This window comes from Falco peregrinus, chromosome 6, assembly GCF_023634155.1.
Source record: "Falco peregrinus isolate bFalPer1 chromosome 6, bFalPer1.pri, whole genome shotgun sequence".
NCBI lineage: Eukaryota > Metazoa > Chordata > Aves > Falconiformes > Falconidae > Falco > Falco peregrinus.
In genome coordinates, this window is record NC_073726.1 from 32,930,756 (window position 1) to 32,956,199 (window position 25,444).

At 38.1% G+C, this 25,444-nt stretch overlaps 1 protein-coding gene across 7 annotated transcripts in view; it reads right to left on the reverse strand.

Annotated features, from left to right (window-relative positions):
• Nucleotides 1-25,444, reverse strand: part of NAV3 (neuron navigator 3) — a 414,628-nt gene that overhangs the window by 121,874 nt on the left and 267,310 nt on the right. For 6 of the 7 annotated variants that reach the window (XM_055807946.1, XM_055807943.1, XM_055807942.1 and 3 more), the window contains exons 6-9: nt 25,241-25,309; nt 22,401-22,540; nt 14,572-15,610; nt 4,651-4,766 (exon numbers count right to left, since the gene is read on the reverse strand). In XM_055807946.1, coding sequence (XP_055663921.1) covers nt 4,651-4,766; nt 14,572-15,610; nt 22,401-22,540; nt 25,241-25,309 — 1,364 coding nt within the window. The remainder of the gene's footprint in view (nt 1-4,650; nt 4,767-14,571; nt 15,611-22,400; nt 22,541-25,240; nt 25,310-25,444) is intronic. The other variant, XM_055807944.1, reaches the window with a different exon arrangement.

Consider the following 25,444-nt stretch of genomic DNA (forward strand, 5'->3'; position numbering starts at 1 on the left):
AAAATTGCAATGTGGGAAATTCTCAGGTTTATTTATTGAAAAATGCTTTTGTAAAGCTCATCTCTCCATTTTAAGATGATAAAACACAGCAACAAGCAAATACATCTTTCTAAACTAAGAAGATATAGTATAGGAGACCAGAGGACAGCCAATGTCATGACAACACATTATTCCTCAGCTACCTTGCAATTAAATGTATTCCCCACCCACCACACAGGAACATGTTTAAATCAAGAACAGCACAGGGAACTTCCCCAACCCATCACAGTCAGCCTAACATATTACCTTATTTTTACTGTCTCTTTCACAAAAGAAATTACAAAAAATATTTTAAGAACTAATAATCTAGGGACAAATTTTGCTGTCAGATAAGACTTTCTTTGAAGTCTCAGTGCATAATCTGGAGCCTTACAAATGAATTATGTAATAGATCTCCAAATGCATAAGATTATGAATCTTTTCAGCTAAGCATAGTTAAAAAAATATATTTGTAAACTATTTGTACACCTATTAACTGGTTTGTCCAGAGAAAAAAATAAAGCACAGTAAACATAAAAGCTTGAAAATTCAATGTTTTTATGTGAATCCTGCCACTTATATTGGCCTATAACTCTTAAAATTACTCTTTCATTTCTGCTTCACCCCTCAGATTTTTTATAATTATTCAATATTTGTAAATTAATGAATAATTATTTAATCACTTTGCATTAAGCTCTTTGAACATGCAAACACTTGTTAAAGCCAAACGCTATCACTGATTTAATAAGATACTTTGTAGCTGCTGACATGTACAGTTTACAATGGATTATTAAATAATTAACTTAGTGACATATTTCCTCAATAAACTTGTAGCAGAGAGAGACAGCAGAGAGCTACTACAAGTAGAAAGACTGGGTAAGAAAGTCTGAACGACTTGTGGCTAATCATACCATTAAACACAAGAACCAAACTGGATTACTTTATTAGCCTTTTCATCCTCATTTTAGAATCCTGTCTTTAAAGCTATACTCTGGTTTTGCTGAAACAGAGATACTGAGTAGTCTTGTTGAGGCAACTGGTGATACTGAGTGGTCTTGTTGAGGCAACTGGTACATAAAGTACATGCAAGAAAGAGTGTTCATACATGACAGCAGAACTGGTCCTTATTTTGGACTCCCAAATATCTGTCTAGGGATTTCTTGGAGAGAAGTCTACACATCTGTATGCCAGATGTGCCATGAGTCTACCATATGCAGAACACACCAAAACTACTGTGCAGGTGACTTGTGCCTACAAATGGAACTCGTTCAGCGCGTGGGTGAGGATCACTGGCACCATGCACACAGAGCAGATACAAGGTGTGCAGGGAGCCTTACAACTACTGTGCATATGCTGTACTGCTGATCTGCATGTGCACTGTGGAAACATCTGGGACTGCTCTAGCTGAGCTGTGGAATACTCAGAGGGAAAAAAAAAAGTAGGAAAAAAGTCTGAAGCACTTCAGATCACATCTGGATCAAATTCCCAGCAGAGATGGAGGAGCAGTGAAGAAACCCAGATTTACAGTAGCTCTACCAAGAGACAGAATTGGCTTTAGGCATAAGCCATGTAGGAAATTACCTCGGGCAGCATATTTACGGGGACGGTTTAAAATAAGAGGTTGTTCAGTTTATCAGGGCTGCACTTCTGGGGCTACAGCTACACCAGCCTTGCCATCTCCCTTGCCTTCCATCCTCCCTTCATGGCTGTGCAATTGAAAACAAGTGATCACTTTCAGAGTAGTGGACAGGAAACAAGCGGCTTGTGCTCTGACTTTGCCCCATCCTTTCACCAGCTCTGAGCTGGAAGGAAGGAGAGGTTTTAAAGGTAACCATCTCCCTTAGAAACATGGAGGAAGACAGAGCAGGGGAGAGCTGGAAACTACCCCTACAGCTTCTTGCTCTCTCTCCCTACTTGCCCATCACTGGTGTTGAGACAGTGGAACAGTGGCAAAGGGATGTGAACCGCCTGGCTGGCCACAGAAAACAGAGCCATGACCATCCACCACTCGAGCAATGAAATTAGCTTAGTTTTGGTATCCTGAATCACGCAAGGAGAATGGTGCCTGACCTACCACTCCTAAATATTTTTACAATTATTTTTTCCACATCCAAGTTTTGCCTATATCATGGAGAAGTCTTGAACCAGCCATGCTTACAGCATTAGTTTGATTGGCTGGTTTTGCCCTGAAGTGGATTAGGAGCTCTGATATGATCTGCTTGGCTGTTTATGGGAACAGTAATCTTCAGCCAAGAGGCAATAACAAACACAAGTGTGTAAATATTCTGAAAGTAGAGAAACAGCTTACACAATGATTTAGGCTATGACATCTTAGTCCTGAGCACATTTGCCTTAGTTGTAAATATTTGGCACTGTAAAAATAATACAGGCTAATGAAGCAGAAACAATACTGGTGGGACAGCACTTTACGGACACACTCCTACAAGCTGTTCAGTGATTTCCACAGATGCTCAGACCCTTGCATGACCCTTATTGATCCTTACTACATACCAATACATTGTGCTAGTGTGTCTGGCTACCAAGTTGCAAAAGAATCTTAAGATAATACAAAGATGATGCCCATCCATAGTCGTAGTGGAAGATTTCAGGAAAAAAAGTAATATCAAAGTGGAAGAAACTCTGGAATCATCTCTTGACACCCTGAATATAAGTGACCAGATCAAGGAAATAACCTTTGCATATTTCCTTGCTAGTACTGGTATAATCCCTTGATCATACCAGAGTAAAGATGCTCCTAAGTAATATAATGTCCTTCCTCAAGGCTAATCCATCATGGAATACTTCCCTGAACAGCCATCACATGAGGTTTTTTTCCATGCAGGTTCACCAGTGACAGAATCACCAATGACCTGGTGACAGATCACCAAATGTAGGCAAATATTTATTCAGCAAATGTAGTACTTGATCCATTCATTCTTTTTCCTGCCAACAGTCAATTATGGGTGACACACAACTATTTTTCTCCATATACAATATACTATTGACCACATTTTCCCAGTAGTTCTGCTTTCCTGCCTGTTATGTCAGTCAACTTCTAATGACAGAGTCTGAAAAATCCGATTAGAAACATCTCTGATGTCTACTGCCCTTTATGCTATTTTCTTCTTTTTGATGTTGTTCCATTTCTGTTCAGAACAATAAAAGGCCAGGAGACATGATGTCCCATTTGATCATTTCAGCAGGTACTGAATCAATATAATTTTTTTTTTTTTAGCATCTCTACGGATAAGTCCTTGAAGCATCATTTGATTTCTGTAAGTGTTTCAATTATACGCTTTATACATGCAAGACCAATGAATCTGGTTTCTAGCATAATCAAAAATAATTTTTATTTTAACAGGCATGCGTCACCTCCAGGGAAAATTTCACCATGTTTCATGGTGACATATTTATCACAAAAGCTGGCTGTGCAAATAAGGCATGGTAAACTCAGAAAACTTCCAAACGGACTGAGACAAACCAGGCAAAACCTCAGCTTCAGTATGAGTCAGCAAAATGCCAAGGCAGTCCCACAAAGCTTGGGCATCTGATTTCCCTTCTGGTGCAGAGATAATTTTAGACTGATATGTCAAATTAGTGCTTTGAGTTATAGCCTGTGTAAGAAGAACCACATGCCTGGCTATAAATCTATTTGAATGTTAAAAACTTGGAGTAAAAGAGCAGAACTACAGGGGAACACAGCAGGACAGGATTTCACCTTTTATTTGCATAAAAAATGACAATAAGAGTAAGGATGATAATAATGCTAATAATAATTAAAAAACAAACTGAAACAAGAACAAGAACAACCAAAAAAAAAAAAAAAAAAGAAAAGAAAACTCAATCAAAACCCCAACAAAACAGCTCTGGCAAAGAGTCCTTTTGAAAGTAGTCCCACACAATCCTGCAGTTCAATTTGGTCCTGATTGAGGAAGACAGCTGTGACGCACTTTGCATCCATAGACAGAGTTATGGCCAGATCGCAGGCTAATGTAAATCAGCATGGCTCTGCTGACTTCAAAGATATCATTCGAATATGATTTAAAAAAAAAAAAAAAATCCTTTCACATTTGTAACCTAATAAGGACTTTACTCCAGGTATACAAGGAATTCCAGAAAACAACTTTTAGCAGCTAGGCTTTAGCAGCAGCTTAAAAGTCACGTACAATAGTAAGGACTTGTTCATTTTCTGAATTTAGATTCATTTATAAGGACAAAATATATCTTATGTAATTTATGTCTCAGTTCAGGTGTTAGGATTAAATTTGATGATCTTTAAACGCAACAGTGTCAAACATTCTGAAGTCAGCTTTCCACTGCTCCTCTTGGAACGTTCAGTATGACTGAAAAATAATAATGACTTGAAACCCTAGCTTGTGAGAGCCCAGTTTCTGCACAAGTTTCTGCACAAGTTTCTGAAATGATGAAAAAGACATTTGAACAGAAGGAGCCAGTTCAGATAAGAGAACTGTGCACTTGAAGCACTAACCATGCACGACCCAAATTTTCTGCATACTTAATACCACTCATGAATAGAGGTCAGAAGCATTATTTCAACCCATCGCAAAACTCCTGGTAAGACACAGATGTAAATAAAGAAGTTACAGCTTCTCCTGACTTATTGTTACTCACCAGATATCTCCTCTAGGCACTGTTTGGCAGTCTTACTGAATGACAAATCCATTTTAGTAGGACTGGTGCAGGAGTCAGCAGGTGGTAAAGAGGTACTGTCATTTTCTGAGAGAGTTCTGAAATCAAGCAAGAAGATTATTATTATCTGTCGTTCATGTATTAATGGAAACAAATGTAATTTGCATTTCCATCTAGTATCATATCGCTATGTGGTGAAAATACCATGAATGTCACATTCTTACTGTGTTAGTTTGACTCCAGCTATACTGATTTGCAAACAGGTAAGAGCTCTCTCTGTCTCTTCAGGAACAACTCACAGTTAATGCTGGGACATTTGGAGCCATTTTGTCTCCTTGCTTTTTCTCTGCAAGTGCTGTCAACCAGTTATAGGCAGAATCCATTTAAATTGGTTAAGTCACATCCCTGCACATATATATAAGGGAAATGAAAACTTGTAATTGCTAAAATATTAAGCAAGAAAGGCCATGTGGGAAGAAGCTTATGCAAGGCTGGTATGGAAATCTGGCCCAGATATTTAAATCTATGTGCAGCTTCTTTTGATAATGCACCTTATATAACTCTGGGGAAATGAGATAATCAAGTTTTTCCATCAACTTGCTAACAGATAGCCTATATTTCCTTTGATAGTATATTTCTGTGGATATCATTGATAAATTATAATGGGTACCCTTTGTTAAGCACATTTATTTGCTGTTGCATAATGGTAAATAGCAAGAAATACATGAGCACATGGATTGTAATGCAAAATAGATCACACAATTACTGCGTCTTAAGGAACAGCTGTAGCAACTAGTTTACACAGGAACTGCTGAACTATGATGCCATTAAATAGCAACATGCACCACATTTGTATACAGTAAAAGAATACATCTAAAGATATACTAGCCACTTTTTGAAATAAAATGGAAAAAAGTCTTCACTTAGAGTCTGAATTCTTCCAGCTTTCCTGACATCAATAGCACAGTCTTCTGACTCTTAAAAGACTAGTGAAATAGTTATATCTTAATTTTAAAATGTTATGTTTATAGCTCAATTTTCAAAATTCACCATAGAGTGTTTGCAATGACCAACTAAACTGTAAACACAAATATTTAACTGTGTGATGAATGCATATTTTATAAATGTCACTGATACAAGAATGACTTATCTTTCAAAATAATTTTATGGCAACTTATTTTATGAAATAACTTTCCAGTTAACATTTTCTTCAGAGTTACTTACTGAATGGATTTGCTCAGTAATTCATTTCAGTAACTGAGGGAGCAGATATCTGAACACACAACAAGTACTGTCATGGTGGACTCCATTGATTAGAATCACTCAACTCTGCCTCTACTTACATAGAAATAGAAATGCAAATGATGTCTGATTTGATGCACTGTCTTATCACTTTCTGTACTTTTGGGATGCTGGAAATGGACAACTGCTCTATAAAAAACTGGGGTTTGTTCTTATGTAGCTTTTCTTTCTGTCACACACTACTGGAAATGCAAGCTCAACAAGTGTTGCAGGGCTATGTCCTACTGACCTTGAATATAATGTAACATATGGTGCTTGAGGACAGCGTCTTAAGTAACAAAACACCTACTCTATCTCTCCACAATGAACAAATATAAAAATTCCACAGTCCCACCTGCTTTTCCGTATTGCTTCAAATCATGAAAATGAATGAGGTATGTGTGCTTTCACTGAAAGCCATTTTGAGAGGCCATGAATGTTTATGAGTATTCCTTCTGGGTTTAGTGCTGAGGCTTAGTGCTGGATCAGTCCAGGGCAAACTATCAGCCCAAAAAAAAATCTCAGAAAAAGGCACTTATAATAGTAGCAAAGGTAATTGAAGTGTCTGCAGTCTCTTTGCCAAACCCATATCACAGAACTGCCAGGGCTGGAAGCAGAGTGAGGCTGGAATTTAAGAGGAACACTGGAAAAAGAGTAGATTGCTTTTGGTCTTGTAGGAAGAGCGCCTTGCCAGGTGGGTGCAGTTCAAGTATTCTTAGCATTGTCCACAAAATGTATACGGAGTTTACATCTCCGTCTGTCTCTGGTTAGAAACAAAAAGAGATCTTTCTGACCGTATGGCATTGCATTCCTGATCATACAACTGTTCAATCATCAATCACTGCAACAACACAGAAGGGTGATGCAAACCCTTCCCTGAGTGACCAAGAGCCTTATATGTAAGCTATCTTCTAAGAGAGGATAGAAAAGATCCATTTCTGTTTGTATCGACTGACATCTGTCATCAAAAAAGGACTAAGTGGTCTGGACCACCATTGGTCACCAGTACCCAACATTTGCACTGATTCTTCATCCAGTGAATAGGGACAGGTAAAACTGAAATTCAATGATCTAGATCGCCCTCTGGCAGTGACTGCTGCCTGTAAAGTCAATACAGACCAAAACAGATCTCATTATTAACTGTATGGGAACACATACTTATGTTAAAAGAGTTGGATCTCCCTCCAAGGGTAGAAACAAGTAAGGAGCGACTTACAGCAACTAAGCAAATTTCAGCCTAAGTGCATCTGTTTACTTAAAACAACAATGAATACAAGTTTTCACTTGTTCATAACTTCGCTTGCCCAGGTCACACCAAGACTTTTAGAGATATACTAAATACCAGTTAAAGCACATTTTCATTTTTCAACATTTTGTTGGCTGGTTTTCCATTTTCAAAAATCTGATGCAGCTATAACTAGGAAGGTAAGTTGAAAAACACTGTGAGAAGAGTCACTTGCAAAGATTTCCTTTCCCAGTTTTAAAATCAGATAGGTGGGATTAATTGCAGCACAGAATTCAGTTTGTGAAACTTAAAATAGAATTAGAATCTAAAACTTAAAAATAATGAATAGCTAAGATGATATAACACTAATAATTTTAAAGTGTTTGATTTAATTTGTAGAAAAACCATGGACGCACAAACAAAATGTAAATATGATGCAGTTTGCTCAATTTCATAGGCTGCCTGAAATAACGGATCTAAGAAGCGTGAACTGTTGGGTTTATCTCACCTGAAACCTGAAAGTTTAAATATAACATAAAATAAATGTGATTTGCTACCAAAACAAAAAAATAAGCTGCTACACTGACTTCATTCAGCAATCTTACGTTTAATTTGGTACAAATTACAATGATTCTAACTATTTGAGGCAACAACAGAAATCCCACACAGGACTATGGATTTTGTAGCAGTCTAAGTTCTGCTTACTTGAGAAAACTGGTTATTTATTGTGGAAGTGATGGGCCAAAAGTCAGCTGCCTAGACCTTTGACAGCTGTGATTAAGGCACACAAGGAGGAACCTGGGGACGGGGCTCTGATTGACAGCTTTTCTCCCACCAGGTCTCCACTGGGTTGCCAACTGCCAGCACTTCTACAGCAGCCCTGCTGTTTTGGTGTATGATGGCCAAGTCCCTGCTTTTTTTCTGGAGTCAAGCTTAGTCCAGATGGGCTGAGAATAGTCTAGGGGTGAAAGACTTCCAAGCAAAATCACATAGGAGCCTCAGCTCCTGGGGAGCAAGGAGGTGCAGGTATAGACTGGGTGCCTAAAACTTCAAGTCCCTTTGTTCTAGGCCTGTCACAGGTTTTGATACATTGGAGCAAGCAAGCAGATACCTCTTTGCTTAGCTCAAGCATTCTAATTTAAAAAAAAGGTGAAATTATGAGGTTTGTTTTCCCCTATACTTCTGGCTTTTACTTCTTTCTGTGGGACATATTAATCCTATGAATGACTCAACTGATCTCAGCAGGACCACAGCACATATTAAGCTCAAGGAAAGGAAACAGCAAATTAAAAGATCTTCTCATTAACCTTACACATTAGACTTAATGAACGTCCTTCTATCCCCTACCTATTCACAGACCGTTGCCTTGCCTTGAAAAAACTGAAATTCTTGCATCTCTCTTGATATCAAGGAAAGTGGAAAGAATTTCAGTTTAGTCAAAGCAACCCCAGTGATATTTCCTCCAGTGCTGTGCATCTGCAGCACAGATTAATTTAGGCAACTGTCATGAAAACAGGACAATCTGTTTTCTGTTTTAATCATAGCAATCAGAGAATACATTTATCCCCAACCCACTGAGTTACATGCTACATATTCGTAAGAGCATCAGACTCACTTAATGGGACAAAGCGTGTCCTTAATCACACCTGCACAGCTCATTCAGTTTGATTAAAATGAGCCTGTACAGGAGTAATTAAGAAGAGAATCTCGAACACTACTTAATAAGCTGTCTTTAACACAGTCAGTCATTTCCTGTCTCTAATGAAATAGCCAATCTTTGATAAACACAGATAACATCAAAGATCTGTTTGGTTTTTACTCGACATTCCAAAAGACATCAGATGAATGTGCTGGGGTTTTTTTCCAACATCTCTCTGAGGTGCAACTGTCTTGAATGTGTATCACTGTCAGTGTAACAGACTGGCAGGGCCACATCTGGAATATCAGCAGTTTGATCACCCATGTTTAAGACGTGTGAGTTAAATTGGGAACAGCTGCAGGGGAGGGCTACAACCATGTTTACAGGGAAGAAACCCTTCTGAGAGAAAAGAGATGATTTAGCCTTGCAAAAGAAAAGGCAGGGGATGGATTATTCCCTTACATATTTAAAAAGAGTGATCAAACACAGGGCAAACAAGTTAAAGGATGATATTAAGAAAGTAATGAATGTATGCAATCTTGTCATGTGGGTTGTAAACAATTTCCAATAATGATATGAAAGAACCTTCTCATTGGAGTAGTGGGGATTAAATAGTTTAAAATAAAACGTGGTTGGTTTATGAAAGGGTTAATATTATTGTCAGTGATGGAAGACTGAACAGAATACCCTTTTTGGTCTTTTATCCTACATTTTACTGATTATTTAGTCAAAGGAGTAAGGCCACACTTGTCTGTATGGCAACTGAAACGCATAACTTCAGATTGTAAACAGCAAGCAACTGAATTATCAAGCTAGTGTTTCAAGTCAGGTTTAATCAAGTATGTGTTTATAATGATTTCTTCACTTACAATCCTTCTTCCCATCTTTTAGGGCAACATCTCTACACTGGAAAAATTTCTTGCACAATTACTTGAGAATCAAGCATGAGAAAAAAAGGGGGATTTTTCTAAACACTGTTTTTGTTCAAAGTAAAACTCGTAAGTGGTCATGTTTAGCGCTACCTGCAATTGCAAAATGTTGGTGGTATCTCTTGTTTCACAACAGTAATGTAAACAACGGAAACCAATAAAGCAATGCAGTATAACTTTGAATCATCACGTTCTTAAAGAAAGAGTTGCAGAATGTTTACCGGACCATCTAATAACAAACACAATTAACTGATAGCATGGTTTTCCCTGAAAATTTTAACTACCAGAAGTAGCTTCTGGTCATTAAAACTGGATGCAAATATGGCTTCAACAAACCCTGCAGATGCTGTGTTTGCAGGTTCCTTGAAGAATAGTCTATTTTTTTTCCCAAAGCCAGTACAAGAACATCCTGAACAGGCAGCTGGAATTGAATTTCACTGTGCCTCCAGAGGTGCAACCAAATTATTTCCTCCATTCCATCTGTCACTGTTCTGCACTTCCCATACATCCTTGAAACTATGGTCTAGTAATAGAATTGTTTCAATCACCATATAGGAAAGGAGATAGAAAGAAGATTTTAGTACCTAGGAACACATTACTTATTATACTGGTATTTCCTTTCTCTGCCTCTATCTAGTGAACACTTCAGTCCTCACAGAATCATAAAGTAACTTAGATCAGAAAGATGCTCTAGATGTCATCTAGTCTAATGACCTGCTCAAAGCAGGTCTGGTTACATTAAGTTGTTCAGGGTCTCATTTGGTTGGGTCTCAAACACATCTGAGGACAGAGCTTCCACAATCTCTCTTAGCAGCCTGCTCCAGTGTTTCACCACCCTCAGGGTAAGACGTATTTTTTTCTAACTTTTAATCAGCATCTCCCCTGCTGTAACTTGCATCTGTTACTTCTTACCCTTTCACTTTGCAATTCAGAGAAAAGTCTGACCCCATCTTCTCTACAACAACCTATTAGGTAGCTGAAATCACCAGTTTCTTATTCTTCAGGGACAAAAGGAGTGCCAAACTGTTTTTTGTAGTCCAGCATTGACACTGAAAGAATATCTCTGCAAGGTCTCAATTCAGACAGTGCTGAAACTTCTTCCAGATGTCGCTATCATTAAACTAAAAACTTAGCTGAAGAATTGAAATTTAAGCAATGCACAACATAGAAGTAGAGCTCAGGATGATGAGTGGTCAGCTAATTCTCTGTGGTAGTTTCTATACTTCCAATATTTCAGGCAATAAGCAATCCCTGAGCACCGCAGCCCCGGGATTTGAGCACTTCAGATTCTATATTCCAGCCATGGAAAAGAGACCTGCTAGGCTCCTGCACTGGTTACTGGAAGAGTCAATAAAATAAAACTGCAGTACATGCACCCAGTTACAACTCAACATTCTATTAAAATATTCCTTTGGTGTTTGAGAAAATTAGCAGCAGATGTTAATTGTCAATGTCACATACTTCATGTAGGGTTATAATGATTTACGTCAGCTAAGGATTTGGCCCATGGTGTGAGGTGATATTTGTGTTACTCCTGGGACTGTTATGTTTCCCATTTTATGGAAATAATGCAAACTTACACAATCTGGCTTACGAAAAATAAAGCAATGATTGCATACAACAGGCTCTTCTTTGTGCAAGAAAATGTTTGCAATTACAGGTTCTGTTACACTTTTGAGCAACGTGTAGGAAAGCTAAGAACTCCAAATACTGAACAATTAACCTGTTATTTTCCTGCTAAGGTTTTAGGAGAAAGATTCGGACTTTTTTTTTCTTTTCATTAATACCTTTTTTTCCCTGTTTTCACTGTAACCTAGCAAGCACTAAATTTCTGTGTTGCTCTTCTCCACCTGAAATTTAAACACCACTAGGCAGATAACAATGGCCAATTTCAACAGAAGCCTAAGGGGACTCTGGCAGGCAGCACAATTTCCATCTTCCTCCAATTCTGTCTGTGTAGAAGAATGCATGATTTAAAGTAGCGGCTGGTATACTTTAAACAATTATAACTTCTCATACACCCTCATTTTGTTTTTTCTGCTGTATCTTTCTTATCAAGCTTTCTGGCAACTAAATCACATCTGCTTCAGCCTTTCTTATATCAGTTGGACCCTACAGTCAACTCCAGAGGGAACACATAACGGGCTGTAAATAACACATTCACAACTGCATTTGAAAATAAAAAAATCACTTGTTGAGGAGGATGGAAGAATTCAAATTATACCCATTTAGTTTATCTCAAATGCAACTCTGACTTGATTAGTTGCTACTAATCTTTGAAGAGGAGTAGTAGTCCCATATGAATTTCCATGCCATAGTGTTTAAGAGGCTTAAAAATTCAATGTGATATCAGATAGGATAAAGGACCAAGAGTGCAAAGCTGAAGAGTGCAATATACCATTTCAGAACCTCCTAGTGAAACGGTATTTTCTATTAACTGTCCATTAATAAAAATACACAACTCCTTGAATACATGAGTGTTGATAACTATTACAGCATTGCATTCCCTGTTTAAACAAAGTACATGCCAGCATCAAAGAAACTCTTTGGAATACTTCTGTTTACTCACAAATCTACTGAAATAGACTCTTGGGTGATAATCAAACATTGCAAAATACATGATATTTGCAAGTATTAGCAACGAACCAGAAAAAGCACTCATTCACTTATCCTTGTGCTAAGAGCCTAAACTGATCACAGCAGTACACTGCCAGATACTTCAGTATTCTGCAGGATTGTTGAGAAAATGCACTGCAGTTTTGCTAAATTATATTGAAATTTTTCTAAAGGACAGCAGTACAAACGCAGAGCCCAGATATTCCTTCCAGCTGTAAAAAAAAAAACTTGTTAGTCTGAATGATAATTCTTGTTTGTTAACTCAATGATCTATAAAGTCGTTCTAGCAGCTAAGAAGCGCACCTGAAAATTCTGTGTATAAACTGTGGCGACTGCTCAGAAAACAGTTATGTTTAAGAACAAGAAAATGTAAATACAGTACCTCAGCTTCATGCACACTTCCAATTGCCACATGTTCACAAGAATAGATATGCTAACTGTGGAAATGTCAATATTTTATCCTTGGTTATATTTATATTTTATGAAATTATTCTGTACTATTACAAAGCCCTTGCGAGTGGTAAGGAATGTAGTTACTGTGTATTTTGGGGTCAGATTCTGCTCTCAGTTGCAGAGGCACATACACTGAAGTAACCTCATCAATGTCGGTCTATTACTCTGAGTTCATGGCATTCTGAGATCAGACCTCGGCTCTGAGAATTTGATTTTCATGTGAGATTTGATATCAAATACAGTCTGCTTTGCTGTTTGTTTGAAGCAAACAGGTGATTATGAATACCAAATTTTACTGGAAGATGCATGCTTCCATCGCCCTTTAGAATTCAAAATATATTTTGCTTCATGATGAAGCTTAAAAGAATGATAAGATATCTCCATCATGCAATGGAATGCCATCGATATGTGGAAAAAATTGCCATTAAATAGCACATGCATCTGCAGGCAAAGCATAGCTTATTTTTCTCTCTCCTAATATACGCACCCTAACGCATATGTAGGCCATCTTATGCATCAACTTGTCTGCATCACTGAGGTTATTCCAGACAGTTATAAAGAAACATGCATATTAAGCACATTCAGTGATAGACATAATTGAAACTCAAGAGGCTACCCATTGCATATTAGAATAAATATAACCTAGATTATGCCTTTTCCCCCTCCCATACGTTTTTCTGAACTACTTTTGTTCATAATTAACTTAAACAGTTTATCACTCATCCAGATTGGGTTTGAAGCTATGTTTAGTTGTGTGTAATGATATATATACTCCCTCAGAGTCTACTTCAGCACCTCTTTAATCTTTAGCCAAGATTATCTAGAGTACTACTCACTAACAAACACTGCCAGTATATTTTGCTTGATAATGTATTTGTCATTTTATCAGATGTTAAATTTACCCACAACTGTAGCTAAAGCCCTTCAACAGCTGACATCTGAAATCATTACTCAAACTGGCCTGCCAGTCTTTCCACACTTACTCTGTCTTCTGAGCTGTACGACAATGAAAACTCCCAGCTTCTCTTCAGTTGCTCTATCAAATAGCAAAATAAATTCAGCCAAAGGTGGATGCATTTAACTGTTCATTCATCTATTCCAGAGCACTGGCCATCAGAAGAGTTTGTATAACCTGTACAATATAACTGTCTCCATGGAGCTAATCTATACCTAGTTCACGTATAAAACTAAACAGAAAAAGGACCTGCAAACAGCAACCTTTTCTCTCTGCCCAATACATTGAAATATTTTTGAATATTTGCAAAAGTTTGTGTATGGTTTTTCCACTAATACTAAATAGTGCTATTTCATACTCTGAAAGATCAGTAGTTTATTTTAGGATTTTTAAAGAGAGCAGCATATTTTAAGCAAATATTATTGAATATCAGCAGATAAATGTTGAGGTTCTTAAAATGCAAACAGGAATATTCGCACTAGAAATCAGACTCAGCCGTGACCTTTCAAAAGCAGTACAGGGAATGCATCATGTGATTTGTATTTCTAATCAAAAGATCCTGAATTTTAAATGGCAAATATTTGCAGGGGATTGCTTTTGTACAAGGTAGAGACTCAAGAGTTCTTGGAAGAAATTGTTCATACAGTAACATAAATTTAAAAATAACATTAGGAAAACATGTGCATGATGCAGTGATAGAAACTGTGAGACAAGAAGCATAACAGTGTGATTCACAATTACTCCACTTGCTTTAGCTCTCTTTCCTAAGTGGTAACACAACACAAATTTCCCCCCGTGACCTTACCTATAAATGAAAGGGGCTACTGTGGCAGTGTTGGGGTGACTGTATTGCTGTTGCTGAGGAAGCTGGACAACACCATTTCCCGTGCCTTGGCCACTGCTTGCAACCATCGAGGCTGACAGAGCCGTGGAGGACCCCGGGGTGAGAGCTGTGCTTGGTTCTTTCCCTTCAGAAGAAGCAAAACCAGAGGAAGGAGAAGCCTTCTCACTAAGTTGAGATTTTGGTGTTGATTGGGACTGGTTTCCTTTTGTAGTCCTCAGTTTTTCAACCTCCTTACTTCCCGTGCACGTGGATGAAGCACTCTGCTTTGCTGTTGGCACCTTCGATCCAGGTTTTGGGATCCCACTGGAAGATGGTATTAAACTTTCCTTCTTGGCTGCTGCTGTCTTGCTTCCCTTTGGGATTAAGCTTGCAATTTTTGAGCTCTTCTTTGTAGATGTTTCAGTGACCTGGTCCTTCTCCTCCTTGACTGTTCTCTCAGTGCAAACTTTGTTTTTGTCCCTGTTCTTTTCCTCTTTGTCCTTTGGCTGTAGCAAAGACTTTTTATTGCTGAGATTTTTGCTTCCAGCTTTCGGAGGGGTTAACTTCGGTGATACTTTAGGACTGCTACTTGTGGAGCCGCCGCTGTTCACCCCAGTGCTTAAGACATCCATTTCACCACACTCTGAAAAGGTATCATCCTCTCTTCCACTGTCACTAGGTCCTGAGCTCAGTGACAAAGGGGGTCGCAGAGCAGTCCTAGCATTAACCAGCTTGAATTTTTCCAGCATAGATTTTTGTCCAGATGAAGGGGGCTTCACGCCTTCAGAAGGGGGTGGCTTGAGCCTGTCTGAAGATGGAGTAGGGGAGGTTGCGGGACTAGGCTGCTTCACAGACAGCATGGTAGAGGTCGCACTGTGTTTGACATTCATGGATTTGCTGCGCCAAGGCTTGCTGGCACTTGGAGAGGGTATGGCAGAGACCTGCTGCTGCCCGGTGCTGGTGGGATGCTGCACATTTCCATTCATGCCTGCAGATGGATGAGGGCCTTTTGGGGAATCTCCTTGAAAAAAACAGAAAGAACCATAATGGTACAGTTATTCTCCCATGTCCTGCTTGAAGGTGATACCATACTCCTCAGGCATTCAAAACACAGTTACACATGATTTATAATAAAAATAATTTACATGTGCATGGAACATGAATGTTCTCAACCAAAAATGCCTTTTTTCTCCCTCACCATCACGGTGTTGTCCAACACTTCTGTGAGCTCAAGACAGCTTTGGAAACACCTTCTTTGTAACCGTTTCATTATGCAAATTAAACCTTCCAGTTTAAAGATTCTATATTTACTAAGTCATACAGAAATTCTTCCAATCACATGTTAATAATCACACACTGAAACATAGAAGAAAAAAGAATGCTACAATACCTGAAGGGAAAAAAACCCAACAGAGATGGTTTTAATGTTTAGTGAAAGCAAAGTATGTGCTAGAAAGCTAAGGTTTTGGGTGGGAGGAGGAGGACTGAGTATGATCAGTATTCACAAAAGTAAAAAACAGCAAGTAACTATAGGGTTTTTTTCTTTTAAGTACAGTTAACAACCTTTAGTAGCTGACTTCAGGAACTTAACCCAGTACACTTTCACAGGTTGGAAAAAATTTATCGGTGATTTAACCAGTGTCAGTACTTGAAAGTTACGGTGATATATCATCTACATCAGTACAGCATCAATATTTGTTTTCTGCCTGAAGCTCATGTAGGTACAGAAGGCTCGTTTACATGGCTCGGGTACCTTCACTACATTTACGTTGTCCAGGAACTCCAGCAAACCTTCAGAGTGAATGACAGCAAGATTCCTGCAACAATCAAGCTATGCTAACTGACAACCATGATTTTCAAAAAAGTCATCTAGCCTCATTAAGCAAAAGAGACCAATGCACAAAAGGGTTAAGCTCTTCTGTATGAAGCTCATATTTCCAAGGCATATCTGAGTATCTAAACTCTGGAGCACCAGCGAAATGAAGTGGTAATGGCAATCAAATATGTGTAGCTATTTCAGCAGATGACATTTTATTTTAGTGTATTTATCTTGTCTTTCCATTCAGTCTTGGGACTGCCAGTGAATTAGGCCTATAGTATTTAAAATTCAGACCTATAAGAAAGCCCATGAGACCTGCAATGCAAATATAGTTAATTAAATGGCAGAAAGTGCCTGATGTGTTGCATACATACATGAAACTAACGTCATGTCTTGCCCCACCCCCCGTCTGACTAATATAGCAGACGAGGACAAGGAAGACATTTGTCCCTTCAGCACAGAGTTCTGCATCACTTTCATTTTTGCAGTCTCAGCCCTAAGGCCCTAGTATGGATTAGACTACCAGCCTGGAAGTCTGAAGGCCACTAATACACATAGGAATGGGAGGATTTTGAGCATCCTCAAAGGGGAGCTGTAAGAGAACGCAAACATAGCAAAATTTACTTTTTAAAATAGCATTAAGAAAAATAATTAGAAAAAAAAAAAATCCAAACAAAAGTAACATGATAAATGTAACAACTTTTTCTTGCTTAACACTATGAACAACTGGACTCCGTCAGGACAATCACCTCCACCTTCAATGGAAGCTGTATAATTACATCTGCCCAGAGTTTTTTGTGTGCTCCTTAGCCTGATATGCAAACTTCACAGGGCTAAATGAGCTCAATCCACCTTCACAGGAGGTTTCAAGCAGCTCTGCTGCATTCAGTTACTAGGCAAGAAAACATTAACTGGTAAGGGTTGCCTCACAGCATTTTTGGGGACAGGTGAGATTACGGCTTATTCCCCAGGCTCCAGGTAGCACCATGCACAAAGAGCACCTTTGGTGGGCAGCTGCAGAGCTGACCCCTCCCTTCCTTGCGAACAAAGCAGTTGCGACTGAGGCCCTGCTATTTTCTGGTGAGCCTCAGGTCCTGGAAGAGAGCCTGGGGCCAACGACAGCTGTTGGAAATTACTGCAGCCCTCAGGCTTCCTTAATTTATACCAGGGATCAGCCTCGTGGATGACAGCCCAGGACTGGGTGTGCACAAGGACTTTGTTGCACACGTCTTGCCTTGCACTAAGATCGCCTTAATTACAAGGGAGGATTAGGGTCTTCATCTATCCCAACAGTTTTGCAGAAGAACAATTCGTTGTAAGACTATGCAATGCTAATGCAGAATACACGTAACAATCTGTGAACAGTGGGATGCCACTACCCTCTGTTGCATTAATTTTGTAACATTTGTATGGCTTCAGGCTATTAGTTTTACTACAAGAAAAGAGAAAAAAAAAAAAGCCTTCTGATTAAAAAGAAGAATGTGTGCCTTACCCTATTTCCTGCTATATAATATTATACTCATTGAAGGGAAACCTTGTAAAAAGAAGAGTATTTAGTGTTTCATCAACAGCTTGTTCTGCTACATATACAGAAAGAAAAAAAACCACCAACAAAAAACAACAAACAACCCCAACCAACAACAAAACCAACACCAGTTTCTGGAACTACTGATACTTATTTGATCCTTATGTCACAAATCATAAACAGCATCCAAAAATTACAGAGAACTTTAACTTGTAACTTGCCTTTAATCTTCAATTTAAAGTATATCCTTAATGTTTCTGCAAGGAATGTGGACTGCATGCTCTCAAGAAATATTGGGAGCTTGTCTGTATGTTTAAAGTTGTGGAATAAAAAGATTTATTTCCTCCCCAGCCCAAATGCATTACTTGAAGCTGCACATCATTCATTGCGTTCTCCTCTTACAGTTGAACTTAGCTTTAGCTGTTCGTTACATGAAATCTGTCCCCACCGTGTGGTGATTTTGATACAGAGTGAACTCAACCTGTGACAAAGATTTAGTATTTCTATAAACTGAATTCTATAAGACGACTGTCTTTTGTTTAGGACCTAACCCCCTCATTGCTAAATACAGCATCAGCTCGTGGTAAAAACGATTTTGCATTCTGCTTGACAGCTCAGTGCTCCCGAGCTCTGCCTGACCTGTGCTGGGAAAGCAGAGCAGCACCCCCCAGGTGTGCAGTGCGGAGATGTTTCTACCAGCAAGCCCAGGACGGACATTTTAAAGTCCACTTTTCACAGGTTGTTGCACAAATAAAAGACACATGAGGGGTTAATCTTGGGCCCAATACATAGTCAGCATCCTGTCTACTACCTGTGACCTGTGATGTGTTCTGTGCTGTTGGAGAAGACAGAACCTCTGTGACAATATCCCCCTCGTGGCAGCACAGTTAGGTACTGATAATCTAAATATTCTGTAGTATGTAGGCACCCAAATTAGAGTATCTAATTTCAGCCACTCAGAACAAAAACGGTTAGTAGAAAATGGAAGAGTTGCAAGGGACTGCTATAAGGATGTTTGGAGCAAAGAGATATCTGGTGAGATAAGAGGAATCCAGCTTGTTCAACTGTTCCTTTCCAGCTGTCCATGAGCAAGGACTGTCCAGCTTTCCAGCAGCCCAGGAGGAGAACACCACCATGGACAACTGGCAAAATACTGACACCAGAAGAAATGTAAACAAATTAGCTATAGATGTACATACTGGCCACAGATGAACAAAGATTTGCATCGTCAGTTCCAGGACAGTTTCTCTGAGTTGGTATGGGCAAAATAACCAAATACTGTTGAAACCCAGTTTGGATGATACACTAACACCATTTTATATTATTAAATTATATTTAAAAGCAAGCAATTAAACTCCATGACATAGAGACCCTTATCAGTGTTCAGATACAGTGTTTCTCAGCATTAAAGTGCAAATATTTGTTCTTAAAATTTGACTTGAATTATAGCAGTATTTCTTTGCTGGTCTCAAAATGCTCTGGGTATCCACCTTCTTAGTAATGTGAATAATTACTTTATTCAAAGTGTCATTTTCATAGTTTTATTTCATCTTTATTTTATTAAGTCAGAAGCAGATAGACGTGATGTGACCTGGAAAACAGATGTGTTCTTTGAAACCCACCCATAAGCTGCGATGTCCAGGGAAAAAACCAACAAACCAAACCAAACAAAAAAACCCGAACACCCCCCCCCCAAAAAAAAAAAAAAAAAAAAAATCAGCTCACTAAATCTCCACAGGTGATTTTCAGCTAATGGCAGGTATATTGTTTTGGTACGTTCTGTGTTCCTGACCCAACCACAGCTACAGAGTTACCAGTGTCATAGCAATGGGTTGGGTCTGTTGGTGAAAACTGCCCTGACCTTAACGGAGAGTAAACTTGCATTTGCTCAGGCTTCTTACTGTCTGAACTACTACTCCCTAAGCAACACTCAAAGGAGATAACATTAATGATATATTAAATAATTAAATACTAAATAAAAGGCCCATATCACATCTTGTTTTGGATCACCTTCAGGTTTCCTTAAACTCTATTACGACATACCCATTCCCCACTGTGACTTGAGTTGGAAACCACGTTATGCAGGAATGGATTTCAAGTATTACATATAACTGTATTTAAAAATAATACCTCATCCTGTACATCTTTTTCCTGAAGTCTCCTTATAGCACATACAGGAAGGTGTACAGCAGAGCAAAATGTGCCAAAAGTGGTCTGTCTGCCCTTGAAGAGGTCTGGGGGTCCCAACCTCTACTGACTATATATCTAGCACAAATAGTCTCTTTTCCCACTTCAGTTTATGCAGCAGTAATAAAGAATTACGAGCTATTTACTATGTGACCTATGCCTCAGAAATTAGAGTGTATGGATTGTATAACCATTCAATAGAAGCTGTTAAAGTTATTGCTCCAAGCATCTGCATCAGAAGCAAAATTTGAAATATAAGGTTTATTATGTGTGCTGCATTGTAAGGAAAAATCAGTTTTTCAACACATAATGTCTCACTTTTTTTTTTTTTTTTTTAGCTGTGTTTGCTATTATTACTATTGCTATTGTGAGGGTTGAAGATTGTTTCTAGACAAATTCTTCAAAAAACCTCAGGTCACAGGACATCCTTAAATACTTTAAAAAAATATCAAAGGACTACTTGAAAACTTCACTGTAATATTAAAAAATTAACCACTATAAAAAATCTAAAATATGGCACAGTTCAGCTGTTTTTCTCTTTAAGCAAAGTAGCAGCACAGTGAATTCAAATACAGGTTCTCATGTGTTCTTTTAGGGTATTATAAAAAGTAGTACTTTGCTATCCTTGCACTTGCAGCAGTCTTTTTCTTTAAACAACTTCTGCTTTATGCTTTGAAAAAAACTTGTATTTGGTTTATACTACAATGTAAAATTAGTGTTCTTCCATCCATTCTGCTGTTTTAAAAGAAAGAAAAAAGAGCAGACAGCAACATCTCAACTATAGTACTCTAGTTACGCAACATTACATTTTCTATATCCTGTAAAATTAATTGAATAATTATACACAAAGCCACCCCTTATCCTCTTGCAAGTGATGACTTCACTAACCATCTCAAGGTTCTCATTCTCTGCTGTAAAGAAATGGGAAAGTGAAGAAATCCATCCTGCAAAAAGCCACACAAATGTGCAATGCAATGCAAACCTTAGCAGTCAAAAGACAGTTTCCAAGTTATGAACTAAGAACATTAATATCTACAAACATGTCTCACCTTGAATCATTTCATTCTCACATATTTCAGTAGCAAACTTAAGTCAACAATACGAAGCAATTCTAAAACCTTAACTGTTGTACATACCTTCACTCAAGCAGCCACATCTACTTCATAACCTCACTATCGTATTTGTGACTTAGAGTGTCTGCTCAGTTTTCACTCTGATGTCTTTCTAGTTTTAGCCTGGATGTCTTGCCATAAACAAGTCCTTGACAAAATAAATCCCATTATAGAACTATCTAAAACATTCAAACCTGATAGTAAAAATAAAGAAATAACTATTGAAAGGATGGTTTTATATCTTCAGATATAGCTAGGGGCAAAGGGTGTTCATCAGAATTTTGTAAAAAAAAATCTGGATAGCTGCCTGTTGCTTGGATGAAAAACATTCACTGCATACTTGTTCCTCCCACAGACCCCAAGGATGCAAACGGGTACTATGTATATTGTATCATTTTCAACTGCATTCTAACCGAGAGATATGAATAAAATGCTGTTCATTACACAAAGGAAGAAAGAAGAGGGGGAAGGCGATGGATTAGTTACACAACTCAGAAAGCTGAGTTTTTACATTATTCTCTCTGAGAATAAAGCCTTAAGAGGCATATTTTACTGGAAAATACTGTCAGGGTGAGAGATAACAGAAGGACCCAAGGAACAAAGTTTGTTTCCATAATGGAAGTTCATATTTAAAGGAGGCAATAAAAGATGAACACTGAATTCAAATTCCTGCAAAATTTCATTACATTTGACTTGACTTCCAATCCTTTATTGAAACTTATATATACCCTAGGTAGGGTTCTGAAGGAATATACATATGTAATACTCTGATGCAAATATAATATTCTGATTCTTCTTCATTAGAGGCTAGAATGCAAAGTCCCTTGAAAATTATGGCAGCCTTCCTTTGGGTTGAGTAGACCTAAATATGGGCCAAGATTATAGGCATCCAATATGGATTCATTTTCACTTCAGAAAAACCACCTAGTGATATTTCCATCAAAGAGAGATAAAATATAATTACAACATCTTGAAAGTTTTCAGTTCTGAACTTTAATCCCAACATAATCACAAGTCCTGATTCAGAGCTGTATCTCGACAGGTCTTCCTTACCAAGTCTCAGTATTCACTCACTACTTTGACCCTTGTGGATGGGTTCTTTTGGTGATTTTCCCCCCGACCTCTTGTATGTTATACAGAGTGAGCTTAGTAACTTTTAATCACTTACCTTTTTCATTTCCATTTGCATATTGTGGAGGCTTGGTTTTGTCAATGCTGTTAAAGCTCTGGCTTCTCCGATTTAAATTAGAAGCTCCCTGGACTTTGGTACTGCTGCCTGCAGCCGGCACCCTTGAGGGTCCTGGAAGCCTGGAATGGTATAATCAGAAATCCGATCATTTTATGTAATTCAACATATAGAGGAGGCAGTATGAAAATATCAGACCAGAATTTAAAACAACTGCAAACAATGATTTCAGGTAAGCAACAATGAACAAGAGGATTCAAATTAGTTAGACTCCACAAATGAAGATAAAAGCATATCCTTACGCACACAGAAGGGAAAAAAGATGCTTTGTAGAGTCACAAGACATGTAAGAAGATGCTTTGCATTTGCCATTAACATTGCTAAAACAGATTCACCCTAACAAACCATTAAAGTGCAATGCAATGTCAACTTTTATTTAAATCTGTCACTTTTGAAGAGGAAATGTTACAGAAATTGATTAGAAAGCACAATACATAGTTGAGAAATATTTTGTATCTTGTACTCTAGCAAATTTCACAGCTGTGTTTAGCATAGAAGCTGGCTTTTTAGTTACCATCTTTGGTTATTTTTCAGAGGGCTATTGGCTAAAACATTTCCACCTTGTTATTTTAAATGAAAAATACTGAAAATTCCTATTTTAGTTATATGCTATAGATGCACATATATCTTTTAGATAGAAGCATATAATATAGACTATACAGTTCATTTGTTAGTATTTGCTGCCACCATCTGAACCTTACTTTATGGCCATGCTGCGGAAAAATATGTAGACTGTTGCCCTGGTGTGTGTAAGCCTACATCTTTTTTCTGTCTGACTGTTCTCTGATGTAAGATTCTTTAATACATGCTTACACCAAACTTTCTGCAGCATCTTTGTGGGCACCCCCAATCCTTTCCAGTTTTGTTATCTGATAGACAAAATTAAATGCTCGAATCAGCAAGAGGCTTTTGCCATAGGAGAATAATCTCTCTCTTCTGTTTCTCACTTGTTGGAATGATATGATGATTTTAATAGTGGTAATATAAATTATACCAGAGGTATCAAATTTTGTTAGTTTCATACGTTACAAAAGAGCAGCATCAGAAGGGAGAAAAAAAATCATGTCATAAAGAATTACTAAATTTTAGATTTCTTCCAAACTTTTTTTTTTTTTAAAATATACTGGTATAACAGAAATGTTCAAATCATTTTATTTTCATTAGCAAACATATGTAAACAGCTCCATGTTCTCTTCCTTTACCAATTTAAGCCTCAGAGAGCTAATCCATTAGTTATTTTTATGGCTCATTCTGGCTGCCAGCCTGCCCTGCTAGTCTCTGTGCCGAGCCCAGAGCAGACTGTCTCTGCTCTACAGCTGTATGCATGGTAACCTTTACAGTGACCCATGAATTCGAGTGATCTTCTGTTCCCTGAAGAATGCACTAAAACAAACTTAAAAATCCATTTGCTCCTTCTCATTACCCTAATTTGACAGGCAGTAAGAGCCCTGAGATAGTTTGTCAAAGGTAATGAAAAAGGCAATGAGAAGGCATGTGCAACACTGGAAACTCATCTGTTCTGTTAAAATATAAAATAGTCCTGCATATATTCTGCATGCCAGAATTCAAGAACTTGCCACAGTAAGCACATTATACATGAGGTCATTTGCTCTACACACTTTCCAGTTTACCTCACTTGCTGTCTTTATTAATTTAATTCAGGTGTTAAATTACTCTTGCAGAATCGTGTTAAGCAGCTAAGGAAATGCAAAGAGGAAAATAACAAATAAGGGACAAGTCACATACCTCTGAAAAGGCTTCGGAAACACTGCCACAGATTTAAAGTATTAGACAATAAGACTGTTAACCCCAACATGTTCAATGTGGACAAGACAGGAGCATCAGCAATAAGGAAAACGGAAGACCTATAAATGCAGGTGCAAAGCAACTGGACCGTGGTATAGCTCATTCCAAGCTATCACCAGCAACTCAGATTGTTAGTGTGCTATACTGCAAAATGCAATCTCCATTGTAAATTATGCAATTTAGAGTTCATTGTTCTCACAATGAACTGTACAGCAAAGGTATAATTAACAAACACATTAATTATACACACACACACACACACCCCCAAAAAAAAAAAAAAAAAAGCAGCTAGAAACAAGAGTAAGATTTTAGACCTCAGTTTCTTCTTCAATCTGGCTTGTAGATTTTAGTGCTCATGGAAATGATAAACTAAAAGTACTGATGCAATCTGAAACAGGTCAGCTCCTACACACAGTTCTGTCAAATTCACTGTCAAAACAAAGCACGTCATTAGTGGGGACTGTGTGCAGGCTACTTTTGATGGAGCAGAAGTCTTGGAAATGGTTCCTTTTTTCTGCTTCATTTTGCTCCTGCCTGTGGCTTCTTGGCTCTGTGAACTCAGCCTTTCACGTGTGTCTACGATACACAAAAAACATCTAGTGGAAATTGGGACAGACTCCCAAACGTCTTTTCATTCACGACTGAAGTAAGGATTTGAGCCAGAGAGTAAGAGCACTAAAATCACCAACTAATCCTCCACATCCAAAATTTTACATGCAGGATACAAAGATGCAGGATACATAACAACCAGAAATATTGCTAATATACAGTATGAATCAGGTCCTTCCAGTCCATACAAGGCTTTTCCGTGGCAAAGCTCATTGTTGCAAAGCTTGCACGCATAACATAAATACACATTGTTTAATGCCTGCTTATGTCCAAAGGATAAAATATCAATGGGCATATACTTGCTTGATTATCACTAACAAGCAATAAATTAGAGATATTTAACTGACCTAGAAGTCTTTTTTTGACTGGTTGCAATTCCACTGTGATTAGACTGAGTTGCATATCTGGCTGTGAGACTGTATGAGAAGAAACAGAGAAATTGAATTAAAGAATTTCTTTGAACATGTATAGAAAGAACACACTTACCAGCAAACTATGAGTTAATGAATGCAAATTGAACACGGATAGAAAACACAAATTAACTGGCAAAA